The following is a 19398-nucleotide window of genomic DNA, read 5'->3' on the forward strand; positions in this document are numbered from 1 at the left end:
CCACTGAGCAAGGGCAGGGACCGAACCCGCAACCTCATGGTTCCTAGTTGCATTCGTTAACCACTGCGCCACGACGGGAACTCCCGATTTTTGTGGTTTTGATTCGCCTTTCCGTTAATGACTTATACTGCTCATCATCTTTTGATGAGCTTATTGGCCATTTATTTATCTTCTTTGGAGAAATGTCTATTCAAGTTCTGTGCTTATTTTTAACTGGATTATTTGTCTTTGATTGTTGTCTGTTCATGAGGTTAAGTTCAGCTCATCTGTCCTTTTACTTTTTTGGCCATGTTCACAGCATGTGATTCCTGGTCAGGGCCAGGGATCAGACCCATGTCACAGCAGAGACTCTAGCTGCTGCAGTGACAATGTCGGATTCTTAACCTACTGTGCCACAAGAGAATTCCTTATCTTTCACTTTTTAAAATTTTATACTGCTTGGAAATTCTTTAAGCTTTGTCTAATTGAACATTTATTCCTTAGATAGGCCACCACATATATCAGTCTCTTCTGGTTTTGGAAGAAGGATAACTATCTCACTGTTATGGCTTATTGAATAGAGATCTAGTGTATAAATTTGAAAATAAAATTAAAAATTCTTTTTGAAGGTGTTCTCATTGTACCTCGGTAGGTTAAGAATCTGACTAGTATCCATGAAGATGCAAATTCGATCCCTGGTCTCACTCAGAGGGTTAAAGATCCAGCATTACCTTGAGCTGTGGTTTAGGTTGCAGATGCAGCTTGGATCTGGCATTTCTGTGGCTATGGTGTAGGCTGGCAGCTGCAGTTTCAAGTTGATCCCTAGCTTGTGAACTTCCATATGCCTCAGGCGCAGACCTAAAAAAAGACCAAAAAAAAAAAAAAAATTCCTTTTGAATTTAGGTATATAAGCTAACTCTGTAGTAAAATCTATCTATATATACATACATATACAACGCACAAATATAAAGCAGAGACTATAAAATTCAAATTATGTATTTAAAGTCGAGTTTGTTATCTGTTGGGAGCTGTAGCCATTGTTGCATGATGAACTAACTCCAAAATTCAAGTGGCTTAAAACGGCCATTTAATTTTAGCTTTATTGAGGTGTAATTAACAGTGATATTTCAAATGTACATTTTGAGGAATATTCATATACCACATACATATATGGCGAGAAAATTTATGTTCTGTTCTTTGCAAATATCAGTTGTACAAATGATCAACTGTAGTCACTAGGTGAAAACTCATTTTTTGGTCAGGAATTTGGAAAAGGACTATCTAGGCTCTGTAATTCATTTGGTTTCACCTGGGGTGACAGGCTGGATGATCCTACTAGGATGGCTCTTTGACCCACATGTCTGACACCTCACTACCTCCTGGCCTTGCTCTCTCCATGTCTTGTCATACAGGGCCTAGGCAAGTGGCTGGCAACAGCTCCTGTTGCAGCAACTACCATTTTCCCAGGTTAGGGTAGTCATGATGGCCGTTGCTTTCTTAAAAGCGAGGCCTGGAGTTGGCATAGCTGTTATAGCATCATTTATGCCATATCCTATTGATCAAAACATTTACAGGCTATCAGAGACTCAAGAGAAAGGACATAGATGCCAACTCTCAATTGGCAGGGTAGCAAAGAATTTGCAGGCATCCTTAATCTGCCACAGTTTAAGATCTTTTAAGTGTACATATCTGATAGGCACAAAGATTTCTACTGTCCTTCCCTCCTCCCCCACAAGCATAAGTACCATGCTAAGTTCTCAGTAATCTGCAAATGTATAGGTTGCCTTAAAGATGAGGTGCTGTTATCCCTATTGTGTATAACCTTAACAACTTTTAAAATATTTAATGGCCACAATAATCAAAATTCTCTAAGGTTTTATTACTTCTTGGTTTGTACATCTGTATTTTATGATCAACATTTTGAGTTGCAGGACTCATATAGTATGCTTTTAATGGAACACACCTCAGGTCTTAGGAGTACTAAAAATAGGGTATCAATCTAGCTGTCTAATAGCTTTGATTTACTAAAGTCACAAAAGTTATGTTGGTTTCTTTTATGAACATAACTTTAGCCACATAGTAAAACATAGCTTTGTACAGGTGTTTTCACATGTCTGATCCACTGACATCAAAGGAATTCAACCCTGGGGGTCATAGAGAGAAGCAAAAGATCTAATAAAAAAGCACATGTTAACTGTTGATGTTCATTTACCAAATCCTACTTAAACTCTTGTACTCTCAAAGCTAATTTCATCCAATTGCCTTTTAATTATAGTATCTTGCTCAGAGTTGCAAATATAATGGCTTTTTAATATAACTTGCACTGTTCTGTGTCCAATGTAGGATGTAATCATGCAATTTATTCAGTCAGAGCTAGTGCCTTAGGTAATTAAAACATAAGCACACACGGATTTCTGCACATGCATATTTGGCAGGAAAGTAATATAAGAATCTGACAAGTCTGCTTTTGCACAGGATTCTTTCTTGGTAGAACAGAGTGGAAGTCCTCTATGCACCCATGTACACTGTAGCTAAGGTGAAATACAATCAAATATGACTGAGAGAGACCTGTGCACATCAGAGAATAAGGTAAAATCAACTAATCTAAAGTAGGAATGTTAGTGGTTTAACATGTTGTTAACTATCTAATCACAGCCTTGGTAGATATAATTCTCGATGCAAGATAGTTCTTCATTATCCAAGATGATAGGTGACAGACCCTCAGTCTCCCACCACTTCTATTTTGCAGTAACCAGTTTTTTGGTTTTTGTTTTTTAGAGCCACACCCATGTTAAGTGGAGGTTCCCAGGCTAGGGGTCCAATTGGAGCTATAGCTGCAGGTCTGCACCAGAGCCACAGCACGTTGGGATCTGAGCTGTGCCTGCGACCTATACTGCAGCTCACTGCAATGCCGGATCCTTAACCCATTGGGCGAGGCCAGGGATCCAACCTGAGTCCTCATGGATACTAGTTAGATTTGTTTCTGCTGTGGCACAATGGGAACTCTGCAGTAACCAGTTTTAAAGTGAAATGAGTAATGTTTTATTACCTATTTTTGAATTACATATAATTTTGATAATTTTATAAAAAAATTTTATAATTTTTAAAATTTATTATTTATTTTTTTGGTCTTTTTAGGGTCGCACCCTCAGCATATGGAGGTTCCCAGGCTAGAGACAGAATCAGAGCTGCAGCTGCCAGCCTAAAGCACAGCTACAGCAACACCAGATCCGAGCTCTATCTGCAGCCTACACCACAGCTCATGGCAGTGCTGGATCCTTAACCCACTGAGCGAGGCCAGGGATCAAACCTGTGTCCTCATGGATGCTAGTTAGATTCGTTTCCACTGAGCCACGATGGAAAATCCATTGGTTTTTAAATAGCCATTAAGTTACATTTTTGCACATTTATTCATTCCATAACTTATTAAGTGCCAACTAAATATGTTACAAGTATCAAGACTGATGGGCTCTGCCTGAAGACTATAGAGTTAGCTTTTATCTGTTAATTTTGGCCATTTAAAAAAAAAAAAGAGATACAGGCCGTGAATCTAAATACCAGCATTAAGACAAAAATATTTATTCATCAGGATTTGGGGTTTGTAAAATGCCAATATCTGGAGAGGTAAAAAATCTAGATGGATTGATTTCCTTCTGCATTTTTCTCTGGGTATGTATTCACAGATCCTGTGTTCATTCTTCTTACTTAAAATACAAATGTGGAAAGTGTATGTACATTTCTTTTCTCAAAAGATTTCAGATAACATGTCTTTTTTTTTTTGTCTTTTCTAGGGCTGCACCCATGGCACGTGGAAGTTCCCAGGCTAGGGGTCTAATCAGAGCTGTAGCCGCTGGCCTACGCCACAGCCACATGGGATGTGAGCTGTGTCTGCGACCTACACCACAGCTCATGACAACGCCAGATCCTTAACCCACTGAGCAAGGCCAGGGATTGAACTGGCAACCTCAGGGTTCCTAGTCAGATTCATTAACCACTGAGCCACAGCAGGAACTCCTCAGATGGCATATCTTTGTTAGCTAATACCTTTTCCCGTATTTTCTTTTTTCATTATATCCACATGCTTTCTTCTTCTAACATTCTTAGCAGATCAGGGTTCCTCTTTGAAAACAAAAAACAAAGCAAAACAAGAATTAGGAGGCCAGCCACTTAACATCTTTTCCTAAATCAGAATTTAACTAAGCCTTGGAATTCAGATACACAAGTACTTTCTCAGATCGATGTTCTTGTACATTTAAGCATTAGGGCTGTAAATACTGAACCTCTAGCCCGTTCAGCTCCAAGAAAGTGTATTCTACAGAAGCAAACCCGCCTATACATACAGAGGAAGCCAATCTTGATCTTTCTTGAGACCCTGAGTCTCAGGCCTCAACAGTTTGCAGCCTAAACCCTGCCATCGAGTCTATCTAGTCTTGACTACTTTCTCCTAGTCTTCAAAGATGCTATTCTAATACCAACTCTAATTCAACTCTGAAGTAGAAATCCCGAGGGTCAAATTAAACACAGTGCTGTCAAAGCACAAGCCAGACAAACATGATTCATTATCTTGATCAAACACCAAATCCTCATCCTAAATTCTATTCTCATGTGTTTGATTCAGAAAAAATTCCAATGTAGCCTATATTCCCTGTAACTCAGGATCCACATTCCTGTGGAAATGATGGTAAAAATTCCATACTAAATATAACAATTAAATTTCTATAATAGTCCACGGTAGTAATTATTAGTTTATTCATTTTTTTTTTTTTGACTTTTCCATGGCCGCACCCTTGGCATGTGGAGGTTCCCAGACTAGGGGTCTAATTGGAGCTGTAGCCGCCGGCCCACACCACAGCTACAGCAACGCGTGATCCAAGCCGAGTCTGTGACCTGCATCACAGCTCACAGCGATTCTGGATCCTTAACCCAGTGAGGGAGGCCAGGGATCAAACCTGCAACCTCATGGTTCCTGGTCGGATTTGTTAACCACTGAGCCACGACGGTTACTCCTGTTAGCTCATTCTTTAAGTAAAAATGTAAGCTCTGAATTTTTTTTTATCACATTTTGCCATTTCTAAAATTAAGATTAACCTTAGAGATCTGGTTTATATCGTATTGACTTGTTCTTTTTTTCCTGAATGGCTGTTTATGTTAACATATTACCATTACCTCCAGCAGAGTCTTAAATATCAAACTTCTTCCTACACTATGGCTTCCCTCTGGCTGTGGACCTCTTTCCTTGCCTTTACAGCCAAACTCTCTTTAGGGTATTTGGACATTTCCTATTAAACAGAGGTATCAAGATTTCTACAACTTGTTCCTTTTTAATGGACATTGAAGTTATGAATCAAATTACTGTTAAAATATTCTTGGGAGTTCCCGTCGTGGCTCAGTGGTTAACGATCACCCGTTGCTGTGGCTCTGGTGTAGGCCGGGGTCTACAGCTCTGATTAGACCCCTAGCCTGGGAACCTCCATATGCCGTGGGTATGGCCCTAGAAAAGACAAAAAAAAAAAAAAAGATAAAAATATTCTTTAGTCAACATCCTTGAACAAATTATCTTTGTACAATAGTTCACATATTCTGTAGAATGGAATTCTAGAAATGGAATTATTGGGTTTAAAAGAATGCACTGTGTGCCTGCCCAAACCATATTGAAGTTCTAAGCCCCAGTACCTTGGAATGTGACCTTATTTGGAGAGGGGTATCTTTATAGTTAAAAGGAGGGCACTGGGGGGGATCTGAGCCAATGTTTGGTGCCAGATATGCCCAAAGGGATGATGATATGAAGATACAGGAAAATGCCATGTAAATATGGAGAGTTATCTGTAAGCCAAAAGACATTTGGAACTGAGCCTTTGTCCACAACCTTCAGGAGACAATCCTGCCAATCAATAACTTGATTTTGGACTCTAGCCTCCAAAACTATGAGACAATACATTACTGTTGTTTAAGCCACTCAGTTGGTGGTACTGTTACGGGGGCAGCCCTAGAAAACTGATTCAGCACACCCCGCCCAACTGCTGGGACAATTTATGCCTTATCCAATCGTGTAGGAAATAACTTCCCCTCTAACCCCCCGCAACTTCACCAGTACTGAACAATCAATCTTTGCCATGTTTTGCTAATTTTGAAGACATAAATAAATGGTACCTTTTTTTTCTTCTTGGTCTTTTTAGGGCCACACCCGAGGCATGTGGAGGTTCCCAGAGTAGGGGTCCAATCGGAGCTGTAGCCACCAGTCTATGCCACAGCCACAGCAATGCAGGATCCTTTATTTTATTACTTTTTTTTTTTGTTTTGTTCTTTTAAAGGCTGCACCTGCAGCATATGGAGGTTCCCAGGCTAGGAGTTGAATTGCAGCTACAGCTGCTGGCCTACACCACAGCCACAGCAACTCAGGATCCAAGCCACATCTGTGACCTACACCACAGTTCACGGCAATGCCAGATCCTTAACTCCCTGAGCAAGGCCAGGGATCGAATCTGAGTCCTCATGGATGCTAGTGAAGATTAGTTTCCACTGAGCCACAACGGGAACTCCATGGGATATTGACTTTAAATGCATACTTCCTTGTTTTTTTAATACAGTGTTAGTACATTTCTGTGGTTTTATTTCCTTTTATTTTAAAAATTCTAAAGTTGATTCAAATGGATTGACACTTTCAAGTAACCTTTTACATCTATGCTGATTTCAATATTGTTTGATACAATAACAAAATGATTAAACAATTTGTTCAATTTAAAAAATGGTTAACTACTCATTCATTTATTGACAATCTACTACACAACTTTTATTCTCTAGAATTATCGCATGTATTAAGAAATTCATAAAAGGAAAAAGCTAAACTGGAAACTACCACCTTAAGCAAAATTAATTTCATATTTATAGTATGTGATATTAAGTCCCATATCCAAAAAAAAGGGTACGATTTGTAGTAATTAAGGATTATGCTTTTGAATTAAGTTCATCAATGACCTTACTATTGGAAGCACATCATAATTCTACATGCAAAGTTACAAAGTACTGTAGACTATAGGAGCATCTTTGTAACATTAAAAAAAAAAAAAAAATACCTTGATTTAAAAATTGTTTCCTGAAACAATAATCAGTGAGGCATATCTGTCCCCAATCAAAAATGCTTATCATGTGAGGGGATTATTTTCAGTCTTCTTTCACTGATTTGTATTGGCCTTTGTATGAGTTAAGAGGTGAGATTTCATGTTATTTGATTGAATAAACTTCCTGCGACAGCCTTCAAAGGGACACACGAAAGGTTTCTCCCCGGTGTGGATGCGCACATGTGTACGCAAATTGAAGGACAGTGAAAAGCGTTTTCCGCATCCTTCAAAAGTGCAGGGAAATGGCTTCTCTCCAGTATGAACCAGAAAATGCCTTTTTAGTTTTGCGCTCTCCTTGAAGGCCTTCCCGCATTCTGCACACACGTGATCCCGGGGACTGTGAACGGAGAGATGCTTTCTCAGAGAAGCTCTGCTGATGAACTCTCTTGTGCATCCACTCTCAGGACAGACAATTTTCTCTGGAGCACTTTTATTTTTACTTGGCTTCGTCCTAGCACATTCTGTGAGAGCTTCAGGATCTGAAAAGTCAGTGCTGGGTATTTTTCCAGGAGGAAGCTTCTTGCCTGGCACGTACTCAGAAAACTCAAGAAGTGAATTCTCTCCGACACTTGGTTGAGGAAGTTCTTGTTTTGCCCCCTTTTTCATGTATTCCAAGGAACAATCGAGAAGTGAGCTTGCTGTAAGCACCTGTTGAGAGAGCTCTTGTTCTGATCCTTCTTTCAGGCAGTCAAGGGACTTAAGAAGTGAGTCCTCTTCCACGAGGGGTTCAGAAAACTCCCCTCTTATTATGCATTCTATGTAACAGTCAGAGAAGGAATCCTCCTCGACAACCCGAAAGCTAGTCTCATAGCACACATCTTCATCGCTTAAGGTCCAAGCCTCGTCAGGTGGTTCCTGCTGGGCTGCCTGTGACTGGTCCCTGCTGACAGCTCTTCCACCCAGGCCTTTCTTTTCCCTTTTCTTCAGCTGTTGGTCCATGTCGTCCTGTGAGCTCCCTCCTTGAAGCTTTGCACCAGAATAGATCAACCACTTCCACGGAGTAGGGATCTGGGCGAGTCGTCTTCAGAAAGCACCTGCTTGAGATAGTTGCCATTAGCTAAAATACATTCCAACATTAGAGCCATTGTCAGAAAATGAACTCAAAAAAAGGGGCCTGGAACTCACTTTCCAGCAACAGAATGGCTACATGTATATCTTTATTTATTTATTTATTTTTTGTCTTTTTGCCATTTTCTTAGGTCGCTTTCACGGCATATGGAGTTCCCAGGCTAGGGGTCCAATTGGAGCTGTAGCCACCAGCCTACACCAGAGCCACAGCAATGCAGGATCCGAGCCGCGTCTGCAACCTACACCACAGCTCACGGCAACGCCGGATCCTTAACCCACTGAGCGAGGGCAGGGACCGAACCCGAAACCTCATGGTTCCTAGTCGGATTTGTTAACCACTGAGCCACGACGGGAACTCCGATGTATATCTTTAGCTAACTCTGTAAGAGAGTAAGAGAATTAGGTGTGACGTACACAGGTCGTAATCGTTTCTTTCCTGGGTATCCCCGACAAGTTACCTGACCTCTGATTGATCACCTAACATTCACTGGGTACTCACTATGTGCTAGCCCTTCTCTAGGCTATTCAGGAGTTGGGATACATCAGGGAAGAGACATAACAAAACATCTGCCTCATGGAGTATGTGCTCTTGTGCGCATACAAATAATGTACGTTTTGGAGTTCCCATTGTGGCTCGGTGGTTAACGAATCCGACTAGGAACCATGAGCTTGCAAGTTTGATCCCTGGCCTTGCTCAGTGGGTTAAGGATCCGGCGTTGCCGTGAGCTGTAGTGTAGGTTGCAGACGTGGCTCGGATCCCGCGTTGCTGTGGCTCTGGCGTGGGCAGGTGGCTACAGCTCCGATTCGGCCCCTGGCCTGGGAATCTCCATATGCTGCAGGAGCGGCCCTGGAAAAAGGCCACAAAAAGACACACACAAAAAATAATGTACATTTTATGTAATAAGGCAAAGTGCTATAGAATAACCCAAGGGATGTATAACTGAATCACTTGCTGTACACTTGAACACAACCTTTTACATTGGAGTTTCAATTAAAAAAAAAAAGTTCTCTTGTGGTTCCGTGGGTTAAGGATCCAGCATTGTCACTGCAGCTGCACAGGTTCAGTCCCTGACCTGTAACTTCTAAATGCCGTGGGCATAGCCAAAAAAAGCCAAGGGACTGGCAGAAAAAAGTTTGCAATTTTAAATAGAAAGGAAACTCCTGGCAAACCTTGACTGAGGTAGTGGCAGTTGACTGAAAACCTGAAGGAAGTGAGGGAGCAAGATATGCTATATCTTATGTAACACTCCTATGAAATTCAAATTAAATGCATAAAAAGTACTTAGCACACAGTTCATGGCATAGAGCAAATTCTGATCACTCACGTGCACTCCTGTTTATTTTACCTTTGTATTAATCCTTTAAGGAGAGTTGCTGAATGCCGTTTAAGTGCCAGGTACTATTCTAGAACAAGGGTGGCATTTTTTTCTTGGAAGAGCTGGAAAAACTCTTAAATTTTGTGAGCCCTACAGGTCCATGTCATAGTTATTCAGCTGTCACTGTAGCACAGAAGCAGCAGCTGACAGGACACAGAGGGTAATACACTGTAGAGGCTGATTTGGGCATAGACTGTAGTTTGCCCATCCTTGTTCTAGAAGATGGGGATCCAGAGAATAAACCATGGAAAATCCATGCATTCCCGTCTCTTATGTATGCAAGTCAAAAATAAAGGCACAAGTGAATTTGGCCCTAAATGGATTTTGATCATTCTCTTAAAAAATCTAAAACGTAGGAGTTCCCATCTTGGCTCAGCAGTAACAAACCCAACTGGAGTAATGAGGATGCGGGTTTGATCCCTGGCCTTGCTCAGTGGGTTAAAGATCTTGTGATGCAGCATAGGTTGCAGATGTGGCTTGGATCTGGCATTGGCCGGCACCCGTAGCTCCGATTCAACCCCCTAGCCTAGGAAACTCCATGTGCCACTTGAGTGCAGCGCCCCCCCACCCATCTAAAAGTAGCATAATATCCATGAAGATGTGGGTTCCATCCCTGGCCTCACTCAGTGGGTCAGGGATCCAGCGTTGCCATGAGCTGTGCTGTAGGTGGCAGATGTAGCACGGATCCCGAGTTGCTGTGGCTGTGGCTGTGGCTGTGGCCAGCAGCTGAGGCTCTGATTCAAGCTCTCCCGAGCCTGGGAATTTGCATATGCTGCCAGTGTGGCCCTAAAAAGAAAAAGTGTACTAATGCCCTACTGTAGGAACAAAAGTTAAATACTTTAAAGAAAGTAGTGGGATGAAAATTATCAGCTTGAAAATATTTTTAAATAGTTACTTTTGGTAAAAAAACACATGGAATGAGGAGTTGCCATTGTGGCTCAGTGGTGACAGACCCAGTGGGTATCCATGAGGATGTGGGTTTGATCCCTGGCCCTGCTCAGTGGGTTAAGGATCTGGTGTCTCTTGAGCTGTGGTGAAGGCTGGTGGCTGCAGTTCTGATTCAGCCCCTAGCCTGGGAACTTCCATGCCACAAGTGCAGCCCTAAAAAGCAAAATAAATAGGAGATCCTGTTGTGGTGCAGTGGAAACGAATCTGACTAGGAACCACGAGGCTTTGGGTTTGATCCCTGGCCTCGAATTATCCAGCATTGCCTTGAGCTGTGGTGTAGTCCGGCAGCTGTAGCTCAATTTGACCCCTAGCCTGGGAATCTCCATATACCGTAGGATCGGCCCTAAAATTAAAAAAAAAAAAGCTAAATAAATAAATAAAAAAGTAAAATACACTCTCTAGATATACATATACACATACATAAGTACATTATTATTTGTTTATAAAATATGTAAATGTTGTGTATGATATATAACTTGCTAAGGGAAGATTTTTAAATGTCTTCTAAAGCATTTATATATACATATTTTAAATAAATATATAATTTTATATTTTATGAATAAATTATATACTCAAACAAGTATAAACCAAATATTTATATTCAAATTGCCCAGGGAAGAGTTTTAAAATGTCTTCCTAAATATCTGCATATATCATATAAATATTTTTATACTACATATACACATTTGAGAAGATGTTTAAAACTCTTCCCTTACCAAGTGAAATGCATGCTTTCCTCTTATTTATTCTATGTATTCTTTTCTTTTGCCAAAAATAAATGGCACGGGAGTTATTGTTGCAGTGCAGTGGAAATGAATCTGACTAGTATCCATGAGGATGCGGGTTTGATCCCTGGCCTCGCTTAGTGGGTTAAGCATCCAGTGTAGTGGTGGTGAGCTGTGGCTTAGGCTGGCAGCTGTAGCTCCTATTTGACCCCTAAGCTGGGAACTACCATATGCTGTAGTTGTGCGGCCCTAAAAAAAAAAAAAAAAAAAAAAAAAAAAAAAAAAAAAAAAAAAAGAGGCACGATTTTTTTTGAGGTAGTTATTTTTAATTGTGGCTACTTAAAAATATTTTCATGCTATTTATATATATGTTACATTCCTAATAAATAATATATATAATGTTAATGGTACAAGTGTTATCTATTCTATCCTTTATAAAAATGAAATAAACCAGGGAGATTGTATTCAGGAATATTTGCCTAACAAAATCTTGCTCTCACAGTTAAAAAATAATTCTCGTTTAATTTAATATTTGTGAATGTGGCACCTTTGGAGCAAAATCACTAGCAATAGAGCTGAAGTTTATGTAAGAAAGAACACAGTAGCTCCCTCCTTCAATTAGTTCATTTAAAATAACTGACAAAATCCTACCCACCTTCATATTGCACATCTGTAACATATATAATAATACCATACTAGAAATGAAAAAATTAGGGATAATATCAGATTATAGAATTAAAAAACGAAAATGACCCACTCCCCATCCACCTCACCATAGGAGCATGTGCACAGGCAGAGGTTTACTTCCCATCAACATTTCACATCTCTGCTTAAACGGCACTTTGAGTCAGGCAAGCTTCCCTGATCCTGAGTCTCAATTAGCTCCCTATTTTACACTGACCAGAGCCTCTTGGTTCTCATTATTTAAGGTCTGTCTTACCTACTAGACTGTAAGCTCTAAGAAAGCAAGGGCCTCTTGTGTCCATTCACAGCCCCAGCAATCCCCACATCTGTAATGAAGTAAATTGAAGAATATGTATTTAGTAATCATTTTGGCGGTATCCGATTTAGCAACCTTGGTTGTGATAATTGTTGTACACCTATAAATGTAATAAAATTCATTAAGTAATTAAGAAAAAAAATACCCAAGTAATTTAAAAGCAAAAAAAAAAAAACCAAAAAACAAAAAACCAAACTTACTAGAAAACCACCTGGGATGTTAGAACACACTTGATGTAGAAGTTTCAAAAAGTTGGCTGTCAAAGATGCCTAGGTGTTATCTAGACATTTCCTATGAGAGAGAAAGGTATTTTCTTTATGAATTTACCAGTGTCCAAGTACAGCTTTTACCTCTCTAAGCTAGAGTCTCATTTGTCAGGTCTGACTATTATGCCATTTCTCACACACCACACAAACCTCTGAGAGCAGTGTATAAAACTGAAATGGCAATTTACTAATTAATTATGAGAATACACCTCTTGATATAAGTGCATTTTCCCACTGGCAGAAATAACCACACAGAAAACGTATTGGTTAAATATGGTGTAAAGACAAAATCTGGGAGCAACATGAATACTTAAAGGCATGAGACGTTCTCAAATTGTGACAGAAGTACTTCCAAGGTTGCATCATGTTCTTATTTGATCACTCGACAAATATTTAATATTAAACATTATCCTAAGTGCTGACCCTTAGCCCTGGTTTTCAGAGAGAGTTTGTCTGAGATAGTAATATACATAAACAAAATAGTTTTAGATGGAGAAAAATGCTGTGAAATGAAACCAATTAAGAGGACAAGTGGGAAAGGCTATCTTAAAGAATGTCTGGAAAGGCCTCCAAGGAGGCATTAGACCTGGGGGGAAAAAAAAAAAGGTATTAGCTGAAAGAGGTGGAAGAAGAGTGTTCTTTTCAAGCTGGATCAGAAAGCACAAAGGGATTAGCTTGCTGGACGGCGAAGAAAGCCACGCTTACTGCACAAAATGGCGGGCAAGACCACAGAGGCCTGAGCTAAGGTTGGGGACCCGCGGGAGGGAGCCATTTGCATTTCATTCCCCAACTGATGGGAACCATCAAGGATTCCTTTCAAACTAGGAAATTAGCGTACTCTGATTTAGGTTAAAAGATGACTCAAGCAGACTTGTGAAGAATGGATTAAGGGAGGCAAGAATGAAAGCAGACCCCCCCCCTCCAAAAAAAAATCCTTGAGGCTGTTTAGTGATGTAGGAGGAGAAGGCTGGTGGTCTGGGGCAGGCGGTGGCCCTGAGGTGAAATGGAGGCAGAGGGAAAATGGAGGTAGAACCTTCCAAACCTGCGCTCGGGTGGGATAAAGAGGGTCAGGGAAGTAAGAACCAGGAATGAGTGAGGGGCTCTAGTTTTTTTGTTTTTTTTTTTGTTTGTTTTTTTTTTTTTCCCCTCAAGTAATTGAGTGGATGATAGAGTCCCACTTGCAGAGATATTTGAAGAGGAAAGAAAGGGAAAGTTTACTCTCTTTATAATAAACCACTTCAACATTTTAGTATAAAAGACTGCTAGCCATATCTTGCCATGAAATACAAATTTTTGAAACAGAATAACATTCAACTTCAAGGAAATTTCAACCAGGCATCTTGCTTTCATGAAAGTGTATTTACTTTCCTCCTTTATGTTTTAAAAGTTTGAGGCCAGTGGCCCAAGACAGCTGTGGATTAACGCAGTTTAAACACTAGAAGTCCACGGGCCAAGGTCCACTTTCCACCTGGTTCTAGGATGATTAAAATGGTTCCCATCCGTAGTTTTCAACATCTTATTGACCGTAATCCACGGCTAAAAATACATCCGAAGTATTGAACTCAATGCACACCCCTTCGCCAGTCGCTGAAAGAAGCCGCCCCACTGAACCAGACTTACCCATGCTAACGCGACGCGCTCTATTCCCTATTCCAATACCTCTCAAAGGTAAGGCGTAGAAGAAACTGCTTCTCGCGCCCTCGACAGCTGCTGAAAAGAACCCGACTCGCCGGTTGGACCCACCCTCCTGTTTGATGGACACCTTGTCATCAGGCTACACCTACGTTTCAGCTATGCCTTGATTAGTTGCTTTTCCAAGGAAAGGCTCTACCAACCCAGTAAAGGTCTAGGGATCAGGTAGCGGTGGGCGTGGCAGTGGGCGTGGCTCTGCTGCAGGCCCGGGTGGGGTTGGCCGCCCCACCTGGCAGCGCACGGTCACCTTCGACTGCTCCTTCCCACCCCGCCCCCCCTTCTCCGCGCCGCAGTAGCTGGGCCTCCGCCACGTGGGAAAACCTTTGAATCCCAATTTTAGCTGGAAGCAGGCACTCGGTAAATGTCTATTGAACAAATGAACGTAAGTATAATCAAATTTAAGGAGTTATATGTCAGTGGAAGAAAATCAGTTTTGGTGGAGGCAGATTTTACCCTCTGGAGCGCACACCACGCTTTTCCCTGTGCTTTCTCTTATCTTCCCCCCCCCCCACACCTCCCCCGTCTCGCCCTACCCCCAGTCGCAGAAGAATTCCTATTGCTGCTTTTTCTTTTTCACCCATTAATGTGACTATTCATATCTCTAAAAGTAACACAACTTAACTTGAAAGCAGCGGTCAATCAACGCTTACCGTTGGCTATGGTCTAGTGAAGTTTAATAGTTCGTATAAGTACACAGACCATTAAAACAAAAACCAAATCAATGTTTAAAGGCCTCTTAAATTTTCACCTGATGCTTGCCTTCAATTCACATATATATCTGGGAGCAGTTATCGAGTCTTTTTTTTTTTTTTTTTTGGTGGGGAGGGGTCTGTTTTAGAATAAGCGCCAGTGAGAAAAATAAAAGATCATTTCTGATGGGGGAAATAACGGAATTATTTTTTTAACGTATTCGCTGATCTCCCCAGTAGGCACATCAGGTACCTGTCCATTTGATATCGAAGTTATATAAAGCTACCTAGCTCCTTGCCTTAAAACATTTTTATTTGCAGGCAAATTTCTGAAGGCAAGAATTGTGAGAAACTTCTTTGCTGTTCTCCGTGGTGCACTGCTGTGGTTTCTAGAAAATGCGCAGGCAAGTTCTCAGAGCGGGTTTGAACCAGACGTGTGGGTCTTTGTGTGTGTGAGATAGAAATGTTAATGTTTTGGGTTTCAATAAGAAATAAAACTCCAAAGAGCCGAAAAATCCTGAGGAAGCATTCTTTCCAAGCCTTGAGATGGCAATTGCAAGAATCTTTGCTCACTGGGGTGTTTCTCTTTCTCTATTTATATATAATGCCATCATCATCAATTATATATATATGTATACACACACACACACACACACACACGACACATATAAATGATGTATAAGTAAAATATAAATAAATGATATCACTTATGTATGTGTTATAGGATGACATATAGAGAAAGGGATGCATGTATGTGTTATATTGCAGGATGACACATATAGAGAAAGGGATGCACATCACTCCCATGGTTAAAGATTCTTTTTTTTTAACTCTTCGTCTTATTCACCAGACCACACCTTTTTGTTACCACTCCTTTCACCCTTGGAACAGTGCATACAATCAACTAGATTAATTTATAATTCCCCACTACCGATTCAGTCTGGTCACTTGGTTTGTGTTGGTATCACTATGCTTGTAAACTGGAGTCTGCATGTTTAGAAAATCTGAATTTACATTTCGCACTACACCTCTTACATAAATTATATTTGATCCCGTTTTGTCTTAGCTTTCTTTATCATGGCCCTAAGAAGTAAATCAAAAAGAAGGAACTCATCTGTTGTCATATGAACCCAGCTCAAGGGAAATTGAATTTCTCCAAAATGAGCTAGGGAACCAATTAAACCCTGAAACAAAACCTTTTGAAACTGATGCAAAGAGGGTGGTGAATAGAAATAAGTGGGATTTTTTTTGGATTGCTGGAATTTTAGTCATAGTACTATTTCTATGAATAACATTTTGGCTGGTTTTTTTTTAAATTATTTTGACAATTTATTTCTGTAATACCAACTAATATTTTCCTTAAAAAGCTTAGAATTCAAAAACTACAATATGCTGTAATTCATACCACACGTATTTAAATCCCCCCCCAGACCATGAGGATATGTATCCCCGGCCTCCGGGAATTCGTGGGCTGAAGTTGCAGGGCCAGAGGTAGGGTGAGGCAAGTAACTTGTCAGTTTTCTGCAAAAAGATTGAAGGGTGCCCCCCAATTCAGTAGTTAAGATTAATCATATTTTAATGCAGTATTTAAAAAATAAGGTTAGTGCAGAAATTCATGATGAACAAGATATTGAAAACTTAAATAAAGACAACAAAATAATCATGCCCTGTAAATGTTGCTATGCAGCTATGATTAGCACAATGCAGGGGAGGTATTGGGTATTATGAGAGCCCATAATGGGAGACTGTAACAGAATCCGCAATTTCAGGAAGCTTTCCCTAAAGGTTAGTCAGCTGATAATACAGCTTTCCCTAACAGTGGATGGAATACTTAGGAAAGGAAAGAGAACAAAAGTTCATAGGAAGAAGCTAGATCTTCGTTTCAAGAGCAATGGCAGTGGAATATTTCAAAACACGTGTCATATCTAGTCAACACATAGAAACCTTAAACTTGTAAGATTGTTTCATTGTTGGAGTTTGAGAATTAAATATTTTATATGCATTGTCTCTATCTTAAAACTAATTTTATAAAGTGATTACTATTGTTATTATTTTATTTGCATTTTAAAATGATTATTCTGACATCCAAAGAAAGTTTACACACTGGTGAGTAACTAAACTCAGAACTTGAGTGTGCTTAATTTTTTGAGACATAGCATTTTTTTTTTTTTTTTTACGGGTAGAACACTATTTTTATTAAATTCACTGGCATTGGTAAATTCTGAGAGGTTTAAGGGTGTAAGGTCCAACAGCACAACATACCAGCAAAATTTAAGGGGTCGTGTAACTATCTCTGTATGGGGACACGCCCTGCAGGGTAAATGCTGGAGTCTCAGGAGTCCGGCCCTTGGTTGCTGACCTCAGGTAAGACACTAAGCAGTCTTGTCTGCTTATAAAAAACAAGACTTCAGAACCAACAGCAATAGGATTGGAAAGAACCGATTCAAGATGAGGGCCGGTCTGAATCCGGATTAGCTGGGATCGGTAGAATGGCTCGTGAACTGTTCTGAAATCACTGGTTTCCAGGTCTTAAGATGCTTTTCCCAGACAGAGGAGACATAGCATTTTATATTGTATTATGGTGTTTTACAAATTCCATGGTTATAGCTTTCCTAAAAAGCCTACTGCATTATTATTTTTTGTAATTTATATTACTTTTTTACATACTTATTTGATCTTGATAGAAAGCTTACAAATTGTTGTTACCCATTTTATGGATAAGGGAATGGGAAGTCAGTAAGGACAAATGCCTTATTTGAAGCCACAGAGGTATTAATTTATGAGTCAGAGTTTAGAACCTAAGTGTTGCCATTGTGACACAAGTTTAAAAGTCATCTTCCAAATTTAGTCAGTTGTTTTTAAAATGTATTTTTAAGGTTTCCACTCTAAAAAAGCCAGTAAATAACATATGTTTCAGGGAGTTCTATTTGGCTCAGCAGAAATGAATCTGACTAGCATCCATGAGGACGCAGTTGCAATCCCTGGCCTCGCTCAGTGGATTAAGGATCCATGTTGCTGTGAGCTCTGGTGTAGGTCACAGATGTGGCTCAGATCTGGCATTGCAGTGGCTGTGGTCCAGGCCAGTGGCTATAGCTCCCATTCAACCCCTAGCCTGGGAACCCATGGGTGTGGCCCTAAAAAGAAAAAATGTATATATATATGTGTGTGTGTGTGTGTATGTATTTCTCCTTGGAATTTGGTATCTTAATAGAGTAGGATTTTTATGAGGGCATATATAGGCACATTTTGACTCTATGTATTCAAAAAATTGAGATGTAATTAACATAGTTGCAAGTAGACAACATAATGATTTGATATGTATGTATTTATTGCACAATGATCGCCACAATAAGTCTAGTTAATATCTGTCAACACACAAAGTTACAAATTTTTTCCTTCTCGTGATGAGAACTTTTAAGGTTATTCTCTTAGCAACTTTCAAATATACATACAGTATTATTAACGATAGCCACAGTTATATCTCCAGGATTTATTTATTTTATAACTAGAAATTTCTACCATTTTATCACCTTCAGCAGGCTACAGGGGTGGAGGAGGAGTGATGAGAAGGGCAGGGAGTGGGTGTGAAATTAGTGAAGGTGTACTCTGCATTTTTTAAAAAAAACTTTCTTTTTTTTTCTTTTTAGGGCCATACCCGCTGCATATGGAAGTTCCCAGGCGAGGGGTCAAATCAGAGCTGTAGCCATTGGCCTACGCCATAGCCACAGCAATGCTAGATCCAAGCCATGTCTGTGACCTATACCACAGCTCACGGCAACGCTGGATCCTTAACCCACTGAGAGAAGCTACGGCCATCCTCATGGATACTAGTCAGATTCGTTTCTGCTTTGCCACAATGGGAACTCCTAATAAGAAAAATCTTTTTGTTTATTTTTTATTTTTATAGTTTTTTTTTGTCTTTTCTAGGGCCGCACCCGCGGCATATGGAGGTTCCCAGGCTAGGGGTCCAATCGGAGCTACAGCTGCTGGCTTACACCAGAGCCACAGCAACTCGGGATCCGAGCCGTGTCTGTGACCTACACCACAGCTCGTGGCAACGCCAGATCCTTAACCCACTGAGTGAGGCCAGGGATCGAACATGCAACCTCATGGTTCCTAGTCAGATTCGCTAACCACTGAGCCACCACGGGAACTCCTATATTTATAGCATTTTTATTACTCAATTGCATTCATAGTTGTACAACAACCACCACAACTAAATTTTATAGCACTTGCATCCCAAACCCCCAGTGCATCCCCCTACTCCTAACTTGTCTCATTTGGAAACGCTAAGTTTAAAAAAAAACCAAAATCTTAAAAAATAAATCTTAATGGAAGCTATTTGGTTCTTCACACTGAACAGAATGAGGCTTGTATCAAAATCTCCTATATTTTCAGCAGATTTTATGCTCTTTAGATGAAAGCTATAACCACATAAACATTGTCTTGTTTCATTTTCTCTGTAAGAATTTAGCAGTGGGCCTCAGTGTAGGAGCTAGAGGCTATTTTTAATTTTTTTTCTTTTTTTTAAGGTTAC

At 40.1% G+C, this 19398-nt stretch overlaps 1 protein-coding gene and 1 long non-coding RNA gene across 11 annotated transcripts in view; one reads left to right on the plus strand and one right to left on the minus strand.

The window, feature by feature from the left end:
* Positions 1 to 6576: 6576 nt before the first annotated feature.
* Positions 6577 to 14167, minus strand: ZFP42 (ZFP42 zinc finger protein). Of its 6 annotated transcripts, none has more exons than XM_005672653.3 (4): positions 14101 to 14167; positions 12415 to 12505; positions 12155 to 12224; positions 6577 to 8131 (listed from the first exon to the last, which is right to left on the minus strand). In XM_005672653.3, exon 4 carries the CDS (start codon positions 8034 to 8036, stop codon positions 7152 to 7154), a length of 885 nt encoding a protein of 294 aa, XP_005672710.1. In that variant the 5' UTR covers positions 8037 to 8131; positions 12155 to 12224; positions 12415 to 12505; positions 14101 to 14167; the 3' UTR covers positions 6577 to 7151. The 6 variants fall into 6 exon arrangements, with proteins under 6 accessions (XP_005672710.1, XP_084859147.1, XP_084859148.1 ...); XM_085003021.1 differs by having other exon boundaries at positions 12155 to 12314; XM_085003022.1 differs by having other exon boundaries at positions 6577 to 8154; positions 12155 to 12314.
* Positions 14168 to 14284: 117 nt separating this feature from the next.
* Positions 14285 to 19398, plus strand: part of LOC146395138 (uncharacterized) — a 547588-nt gene continuing 542474 nt past the window's right edge. For all 5 annotated transcript variants that reach the window (XR_014831886.1, XR_014831884.1, XR_014831885.1 and 2 more), the window contains exons 1-2: positions 14285 to 14554; positions 15183 to 15265. This is a non-coding gene — a long non-coding RNA (uncharacterized LOC146395138). The remainder of the gene's footprint in view (positions 14555 to 15182; positions 15266 to 19398) is intronic.

The sequence above is a fragment of the Sus scrofa genome, chromosome 17 (assembly GCF_054392235.1).
Source record: "Sus scrofa isolate SSC_HxYL_T2T_F1_AM1 chromosome 17, Sscrofa_HxYL_maternal_Yorkshire_Landrace_v2.0, whole genome shotgun sequence".
Taxonomy (NCBI): domain Eukaryota; kingdom Metazoa; phylum Chordata; class Mammalia; order Artiodactyla; family Suidae; genus Sus; species Sus scrofa.